This window comes from Lepidochelys kempii, unplaced genomic scaffold, assembly GCF_965140265.1.
Source record: "Lepidochelys kempii isolate rLepKem1 unplaced genomic scaffold, rLepKem1.hap2 scaffold_36, whole genome shotgun sequence".
NCBI classification, from domain to species: domain Eukaryota; kingdom Metazoa; phylum Chordata; order Testudines; family Cheloniidae; genus Lepidochelys; species Lepidochelys kempii.
The window spans coordinates 33,827-43,240 of NW_027333637.1; the positions used below are offsets into that span (position 1 = coordinate 33,827).

Consider the following 9,414-nt stretch of genomic DNA (forward strand, 5'->3'; position numbering starts at 1 on the left):
CGTCCATTCCCAGCTTCTGACAAACAGAGGCTAGGGACACCATCCCTGCCCATCCTGGCTAACAGCCATTGATGGACCTATCCTCCATGAACTTATCTAGTTCTTTTTTGAACCCTGTTATAGTCTTGGCCTTCACAACATCCTCTGGCAAGGAGTTCCACAGGTTGACTGTGCGTTGTGTGAAGAAATACTTCCTTTTGTTTGTTTTAAACCTGCTGCCTATTAATTTCATCTGGTGACCCCTAGTTCTTGTGTTATGTAAAGGGGGTAAATAACACTCCCGGATTCACTTTCTTCACACCAGTCATGACTTTATAGACCTCAGTCAGAGCCACCTTAGTCGTCTCTGTTCCAAGCTGAAAAGTTCAAGTCATATTAATCTCTCCTCCTCTGGAAGCTGTTCTATACCCCATATCATGTTTGTTGCCCTTTTCGGTACCTTTTCCAGTTCCAATAGGTATTTTTCTGATGGGGTGACCACATCTGCACAGAGTATCCACGATGTGGGCATCCCATGGATTTATATAGAGGCAATAAGATATTTTCTTATTATCTCTCCCTTTCCTAATGATTCCCAACATTCTGTTCGCTTTTGTGACTGCCGCTGCACATTGAGTGGATGTTTTCAGAGAACTGTCCACAGTGACTCCAAGAGCTCTTTCTTGAGTGGTAACAGCTAATTTAGACCCCATCATTTGATATGTAGAGTTGGGATATGTTTTCCAATGTACTTTGCATTTATCCACACTGATTTTCACCTGCCATTTTGTTGCTCAGTCACCAAATTTTGTGAGATCCCTTTGTAACTCTTTGCAGTCTGCTTTGGACTTAGGTGCAGCCACAGCGTGAATAAGTTATGTCCCATGTAGGGACCAGGCCCCCTCCTGTGCCAGTCACTGCACGGGCCCTTCCCCCAAGGAGCTCACAGGCTGATCACCCGTCCCTACAGTCGGGTTCACCCCACAGATCCACAGGCAGGATCAGGGCCAAAGCAGGGGGTGGGGAAGAGCGACAGCTCCCAGACAAAGGGCCTGGTGCTGCAAAGACTGAACCCCTGATCCCTTCATGCCGGTGAGCGTCCCACTGACGTCAGACACTGCTCAGGGGAATTATACACTGCCTCTCTGATCCCCACAACTGGCTGTCCCTTCCAGCCTCCCACACTCATCCTTGGTAACTTCAGCTTCCAAGGCGATGGCCTATCCGACCCTCTGCTCCCCATCTCCTCACCCTCCCCTCTGCATTCACCCAGCAGCCCTGGGTCAGCTCCCCCACCCTTCAAAAGGGCCATGCACTGAACTTGTGTTCACCAAGCCCTGCTCTCTGAGCTATCCAGTGCTGATTCCCCTTCTCCGACCATCACCGGGTCTGTCTCAGCATCACCCACCTCTCCCCATGTGTTATAATGAATATTGTGTGTGCCTCAGTTTCCCCCGTGAGCTGCATGGTTAACAAGGTGGGGGAAAAGATTAATTGCTCTGCAGAGATCCAGGTGTGACTGATGACTCACTATCTGGGGTCTGGGCCCCACGCTGATGGGGGGTCCCAGAAGACAACTGCCCGGACATTTGGCACCTAGCAACTAATGACCATGGAGGACCCATCCTCTGCAGGAAGCCAGCCAGCTGTGACCAGCTGGAAAACAAAGAGCTGAGGACGAGGCCAGGTGACAATGTTTGGCAGGAACAAGAACAAAAGACAAAGGAGGGGCCTCTGGGGGCTAAGTATGGGCTGTTGGAGGGAGGAGAAGCTTCTGGACTGGGACAAAAGAGAAAGTTCTGGACAGACCCAGATGGCCTTGGCTGTAAGTTTCCATTCTCTAGTCTTTAGGTTAAGTTTAGAGATGAGAGCAACAAGGGTGAGGTTGTGGTGGGTGTCTGCTATAGACCACCAGACCAGGAGGATGAGGTAGACGAGGCTTTCTTCGGACATCTAACAAGTTTCCAGATCACAGGCCCTGGTTCTAATGGGGGACTCCAATTACCCTGACATCTGCTGGGAGAGCAATACATCAGAGGACAGACAATCCAGGAAGTTTTTGGAGAGTGTTGAGGACAACTTCCTGGTACAAGTGCTGGAGGAACCAACTAGGGGCTGTGCTCCTCTTGACCTGCTCACCAACAAGGAAGAATGGGTAGGGGAAGTAGAAGTGGATGGCAACCTGGGCAGCAGTGACCATGAGATGGTCGAGTTCAGGATCCTGACAAAAGGAAGAAAGTAGAGCAGCAGAATACGGACCCTGGACTTGAGAAAAGCAGACTTTGACTGATGGGCAGGATCCCCTGAGAGGCTAATATGAGGGGGAAAGGAGTCCAGGAGAGCTGGCTCTATTTTGGAGAAGACTTATTTAGGGCACAAGAACAAACCATCCCGATGTGTAGAAAGAATAGCAAATATGGCAGGTGACCAGCTTGGCTTAACAGTGAAATCTTCAGTGAGCTTAAACTCAAAAAGGAAGCGTACAAGAAGTAGAAACGTGGACAGATGATTAGGAAGGCGTATAACAATACTTCTTGAGCATGAAGGGGTGTAATCAGGAAGGCCAAAGCACAGTTGGAGTTGCAGCTAGCAAGGGATGTGAAGGGTAACAAGATGGGCTTCTACAGGTATATGAGCAACGAGAAGGTGGTCAGGGAAAGTGTGGGCCCCTTACTGAATGGGAAAGGCAACCTAGTGACAGATGATGAAGTACTCACAATGCTTTTTCTGCCTCGGTCTTCACAGACAAGGTCAGCTTCCAGACTGCTGCACTGGGCAGCACAGTGTGGGGAGGAGGTGAGCAGCCCTCAGTGGTGAAAGAACAGGTTAAGGCAGCGGTTCTCAAACTGGGGTTCAGGACTCCTCAGGGGTTGCAAGGTTATTACAGGGGGGTCGCAAGCTGTCAATCTCCACCCCAAACACCGCTTTGATCCAGCATTTATAATGGTGTTAAATCTATTAAAAAGTGTTTTTAATTTATAAGGTGGGGGGGTCGCACTCAGAGGCTTGCGATGTGAAACGGGTCACCAGTAAAAAAGTTTAAGAGCCACTTGGTTAAGGACTATTTAGAAAAGCTGACATTCACAAATCCACGGAGCCGGATCTAATGCATCCAAGGGTGCTGAGCGAGTTGGCTGATGTGATTGCAGAGTCATTGACCATTATCTTTGAAAACTCGTGGCCAATGGGGGAGGTGCCGGATGACTGGAGAAAGGCAAATATAGTGCCCATCTTTAAAAAAGGGGAGAAGGAGAATACGGGGAACTACTGTACAGACTGGTCAGCCTCACCTCAGTCCCTGGAAAAATCATGGAGCAGATCCTCAAGGAATTCATTTTGAAGCACTTGGAGGAGAGGAAGCTGATCGGTAACAGTCAACATGGATCCACCAAGGGCAAGTCATGCCTGACCAACCTGATTGCCTTCTATGATGAGAGAACTGGCTCTCTGGATATGGGGAAAGTGGTGCATGTGATATATCTTGAGTTTAGCAAAGCTTTTGACACGGTCTCCCACAGTATTCTTGCCAGCAAGTAAAACAAGTATGGGCTGGATGAATGGACTATAAGGTGGATAGAAAGCTGGCTAGATCATCGGGCTCAATGGGTAGGGATCAATGGCTCCATGTCTAGTTGGCAGCTGGTATCAAGCGGAGTGCCCCAGGGGTTGGTTCTGGGGCTGGTTTTGTTCAACATCTTTATTAATAATCTGGATGATGGGATGGATTGCACCCTCAGAAAGTTCATGGATGACACTAAGCTAGGTGGAGAGATAGATATACTGGAGGGTAGGCTCCAGAGTGACCTAGACAAACTGGAGGATTGGGCCAAAAGAAATCTGATGAGGTTCAACAAGGACAAGTGCAGAGTCCTGCACTTAGGATGGAAGAATCCCATGCACCGCTACAGGCTGGGGGCTGACTGGCTAAGCGGCAGTTCTGCAGAAAGGACCTGGGATTACAGTGGACAAGAAGCTGGGGATGAGTCAGCAGTGTGCCCTTGTTGCCAAGAAGGCTAACAGCATATTGGGCTGCATTAGTAGGAGCATTGACAGCAGATCGAGGGATCAGATTATTCCCCTCTATTTGACACTGGTGAGGCCACATCTGGAGTACTGCATACAGTTTTGTCCCCCCACTCCAGAAAGGATGTAGACAATTTGGAAAGAGTCCAGCGGAGGGCAACAAAAATGACTAGGGGGCTGGAGCACATGACTTATGAGGAGAGGCTGAGGGAACTGGGGTTATTTAGTCTGCAGAAGAGAAGAGTGAGGGGGGATTTGACAGAAGCCTTCAACTACTGGAACGGGGGTTCCAAAGATGATGGATCTAGGCTGTTCTCAGTGATGGCAGATGACAGAACAAGGAGCAATAGTCTCAAGTTGAAGTGGGGGAGGTCTGGGTTGGATATTAGGAAAAACTATTTCACTAGGAGGTTGATGAGGCACTGGAATGGGTTACCTAGGGAGATGGTAGAATCTCCATCCTTCAAGGTCAGCTTGACAAAGCCCTTGCTGGGATGATTTAGTTGATGTTGGTCCTGCTTTGAGCAGCGGGTTGGACTAGATGACCTCCTGAGAATCATCATAGAATCATAGAATATCAGGGTTGGAAGGGACCTCAGGAGGTCATCTAGTCCAACTCCCTGCTCAAAGCAGGACCAATCCCCAATTAAATCACCCCAGCCAGGGCTTTGTCAAGCCTGGCCTTAAAAACTTCTAAGGAAGGAGATTCCACCACCTCCCTGGGTAACGCATTCCAGTGTTTCACCACCCTCCTAGTGAAAAAGTTTTTCATAATATCCAAACTAAACCTCCCCCACTACAACTTGAGACCATTCCTCCTTGTCCTGTCATCTTTGACCACTGAGAATAGTCTAGAACCATCCTCTTTGGAACCACCTCTCAGGTAGTTGAAAGCAGCTATCAAATCCCCCCTCATTCTTCTCTTCTGCAGACTAAACAATCCCAGTTCCCTCAGCCTCTCCTCATGACTCATGTGTTCCAGAACCCTAATCATTTTTGTTGCCCTTCGCTGGACTCTCTCCAATTTTTCCACATCCTTCTTCTAGTGTGGGGCCCAAAAGTGGACACAGTACTCCCGAAGAGGCCTCACCAATGTCAAATAGAGGGGAATGGTCACGTCCCTCCATCTGCTGGCTATGCCCCTACTTATACATCCCAAAATGCCATTGGCCTTCTTGGCAACAAGGGCACACTGTTGACTCAGATCCAGGTTCTCGTCCACTGTCACCCCTAGATCCTTTTCCGCAGAACTGCTGCCTAGCCATTCGGTCCCTAGTCTGTAGCGGTGCATTGGATTCTTCCGTCCTAAGTGCAGGACCCTGCACTTATCCTTGTTGAACCTCATCAGATTTCTTTTGGCCCAATCCTCCAATTTGTCTAGGTCCCTCTGTATCCTATCCCTACCTGCCACCATATCTACCACTCCTCCTAGTTTAGTATCATCCGCAAATTTGCTGAGAGTGCAATCCACACCATCCTCCAGATCATTTATGAAGATATTGAACAAAACCGGCCCCAGGACCGACCCTTGGGGCACTCCACTTGATACAGGCTGCCATCTAGACATGGAGCCATTGATCAGTACCTGTTGAGCCCGACAACCTAGCCAACTTTCTATCCACGTTATAGTGCATTCATCCAGCCCATACTTCTTTAACTTGCTGACAAGAATACTGTGGGAGACCGTGTCAAAAGCTTTGCTAAAGTCAAGAAACAATACATCCACTGCTTTCCCTTCATCCACAGAACCAGTAATCTCATCATAGAAGGTGATTAGATTAGTCAGGCATGACCTTCCCTTGGTGAATCCATGCTGACTGTTCCTGATCACTTTCCTCTCATGTAAGTGCTTCAGGATTGATTCTTTGAGGACCTGCTCCATGATTTTTGCGGGGACTGAGGTGAGGCTGACTGGCCTGTAGTTCCCAGGATCCTCCTTCTTCCCTTTTTTAAAGATGGGCACTACATTAGCCTTCTTCCAGTTGTCTGGGACTTCCCCCATTCGCCATGAGTTTTCAAAGATAATGGCCAATGGCTCTGCAATCACAGCCACCAACTCCTTTAGCACTCTCGGATGCAAAGCATCCGGCCCCATGGACTTGTGCACGTCGAGTTTTTCTAAATAGTCCCTAACCACTTCTTTCTCCACAGAGGGCTGGCCACCTACTCCCCATGCTGTGTTGCGCAGCGCAGCAGTCTGGGAGCTGACCTTGTTTGTGAAGACAGAAGCAAAAAAAAGCATTGAGTACATTAGCTTTTTCCACATCCTCTGTCACTAGGTTGCCTCCCTCATTCAGTAAGGGGCCCACACTTTCCTTGTCTTTCTTCTTGTTGCCAACATACCTGAAGAAACCCTTCTTGTTACTCTTAACATCTCTTGCTCGCTGCAGCTTCAGGTGCAATTTGGCCCTCCTGATTTCATTACTACATGCCCGAGCAACATTTTTATACTCTTCTCTGGTCATTTGTCCCTCCACTTCTTGTAAGCTTCTTTTTTATGTTTAAGATCCGCAAGCATTTCACTGTTAAGCCAAGCTAGTCGCCTGCCATATTTACTATTCTTTCGACACATCGGGATGGTTTGTCCCTGTAACCTCAATAGGGATTCCTTCAAATACAGCCAGCTCTCCTGGACTCCTTTCCCCCTCATGTTATTCCCCCAGGGAATCCTACCCATCAGTTCCCTGAGGGAGTCGAAGTCTGCTTTCCTGAAGTCCAGGGTCCGTATTCTGCTGCTTATCTTTCTTCCCTGTGTCAGGATCCTGAACTCGACCAACTCATGGTCACTGCCTCCCAGATTCCCATCCACTTTTGCTTCCCCTACTAATTCTTCCCGGTTTGTGAGCAGCAGGTCAAGAAAAGCTCTCCTCCTAGTTGGCTCCTCCAGCACTTGCACCAGGAAATTGTCCCCTACATTTTCCAAAAACTTCCTGGATTGTCTGTGCACCGCTGTATTGCTCTCTCAGCAGATACCAGGATGATTAAAGTCGCCCATGAGAACCAGGGCGTGCGATCTAGTAGCTTCTGCGAGTTGCCGAAAGAAAGCCTCGTCCACCTCATCCCCCTGGTCCGGTGGTCCATAGCAGACTCCCACCACTACATCACTCTTGTTGCTCACACTTCTAAACTTAATCCAGAGACACTCAGGTTTTTCTGCACTTTCATACCAGAGCTCTGAGCAGTCATACTGCTCCCTTACATACAGTGCTACTCCCCCACCTTTTCTGCCCTGCCTGTCCTTCCTGAACAGTTTATAACCATCCATGACAGTACTCCAGTCATGTGAGTTATCCCACCAAGTCTCTGTTATCCCAATCACGTCATAATTCCTTGCCTTCACCAGGACCTCCAGTTCTCCCTGCTTGTTTCCAAGGTTTTGTGCATTTGTATATAGGCACTTGAGATAACCTGCTGATCGCCCCTCATTCTGTCAGCACCAGTCTAGTCGCACCCACAGTCCCCAATGGGTCATATGTGTCCTGGAAGCAGGTCGTTCGAGGTGTCATCCTAGGAAGGAGATGTTACCCTGCTCTGTCTCTGGCCGCGTGTTGGCTCCCCTGAGGTCTCTTCCAGCCCTGATATTCTATGATTCTGTGCTCTGTGGCCTAACCCTGTTTAGGTCAAACCAAGCCTGTTACTGAGGTGACACAAGGGCACCAATGCGCGTTAAACCACTTTAAGGAAACCCCAAACCCACCCCGCAGCCTCACCCAGCTCAATACGGGCTGCTGAGCTCCCCAGGGCCTGAGCTGCTGCCTCCTGGGGAACAAGGAAGATTCAAGTCCACGCCTGGAAAAGCAGGATGGGCCTTCCCCTCTCCTCACTGCACCCTGCAGGGATCCGGAAGCTCTTTCTCCGGCAGGTTCAGGAGACCCCAACCGCACAAACGCAGCAGCTGTTCTGGGCTCTGCCGCGGGAGCTCACCTCGCCCAAACGAAGACCCGAATAACGCACAGATCCAGGGGCTCCAAACTCTCCCCCGCCCCGGGGCGCCAACACGCGGCCAGAGAGAGAGCGGGGCTGACATCTCCTCCCTGGGATGACGCCTCGAAGGACCTGCTTCCAGGACAGACAGGACCCATTGGGGACGGTGGGTGCGAGGAGACTGGTGCTGACGGGGCCCGGCTGGACGGAGCCGAGGACAAGCCGCACGCGGGAGTCCCGGGCCCTGGGGTGACGCCCGGCGTGAGGAACCGTCCGGGAGCCATTAAAGGTCCGAGAGACCCGAGAAGCCTTTTCCCGTCACTGACCCCTGGTCTGTCTGGGGGGTCAATTTCCTCCCCCCGCGAACCCTCAGCCCGGCTCTGCCCACAGGACGCGGGTCTGAGCGCCCCGCCCGGCCCGGAGCCGCGGGCAGGGACCCGGCCTGGGCAGCGCCTGGCCCCGGGGATGCCCCGCAGCCCAGGAGACGCACGGGGCCGCGGGGGGCTGGTCGGCGGGTGCAGCACCCATGGGTGCCGGTCCGAGCGGGGCCACACCCCCCGGCTGGGGGCGGTCGGCGGGAGACGCTGGGGTCACCGCTCGGGTCAGGGGCGCTCTGCCCCCCCCGGCACATTGTCCCCGCAGCCCCCGGCAGCGCCGGGCACAAGGGGGCCAGGACCCCCCCCCGGTCACTATAGCAACGTCACTGATCCCTGTCAGCGACCGCTCAGTGCCGGGGGGGGGGCGCGGGGGGGGTCTCCCGACACCTCTGAACGCAGAGCCCAGAACCGCCCCCCCCCGGCACCCAGCTCCCCCCAGCCCGGCTGCCCCCCCCCGGTACCCAGCTCCCCCCGGCCCGGCTGCCCCCGTCCTGCCCCCCCCCCGATGCTGACGGGATCGGGCCCCCGGCAGGGCTGCAGCCCCCAGCAGCGGCAGCAGGAGGCGCAGCGCCAGCGCCAGGCCCGGACCCCCCGCAACGCGGCCGGACGCGGCCCCGGGACCCGAGAACGCCGCGGGGGCCGGAGCCAGCTCCTGCCCCGGGAGCCTCCGGCCTGCAGGGATTGGCTGGGGAGGGGGCATCCCGCCAATCGCGACGCGGAGCCCCGGCGCCGTCACCGGTCGCTGGGCAGAGCCCGGCGGGGCCGGCAGTCCGAGCGGGAGAGGACGGGCGGAGGGTTCGGCGCGGCGGGGACCGTGGCCTCGGGGCTGCCCGGCCCGGAGCCGCGACTCGCTCCCCGGCCGAGGTCGCTGCTCCATGGATGCCGGGGCTGGAGCCCGGGGGGGGCCGCACCCCCCGGCTGGGGGCGGCCGGCGGGAGAGGGGGGGTCACAGCTCGGGCCGGGCCCCGCCCCCCCTTGTCCCCCCGCCCCCGGCCGGGGACCCCCCCGAGCCTCCAGGGGCCCCGCAGCCCGCGGGGGACGGGCCGCGGCAGCTCGGGCTCCGGGCGGTCCGGGGGCCCCGGGGCCGGGGCTCTCGCCGCTCTCCCGGAGC

The 9,414-nt window shown here is 53.7% G+C and overlaps 1 protein-coding gene across 1 annotated transcript in view; it reads right to left on the reverse strand.

The window, feature by feature from the left end:
• Positions 1–9,180, reverse strand: part of LOC140904586 (class I histocompatibility antigen, F10 alpha chain-like) — a 28,555-nt gene extending 19,375 nt beyond the window's left edge. Inside the window, 4 exon segments of the mRNA XM_073327018.1 lie at positions 7,713–7,761; positions 8,817–8,995; positions 8,998–9,069; positions 9,072–9,180. Of these exon segments, the coding sequence (XP_073183119.1) occupies positions 7,713–7,761; positions 8,817–8,995; positions 8,998–9,069; positions 9,072–9,180 (409 nt within the window).
• Between the last annotated feature and the right edge of the window lie 234 nt (positions 9,181–9,414).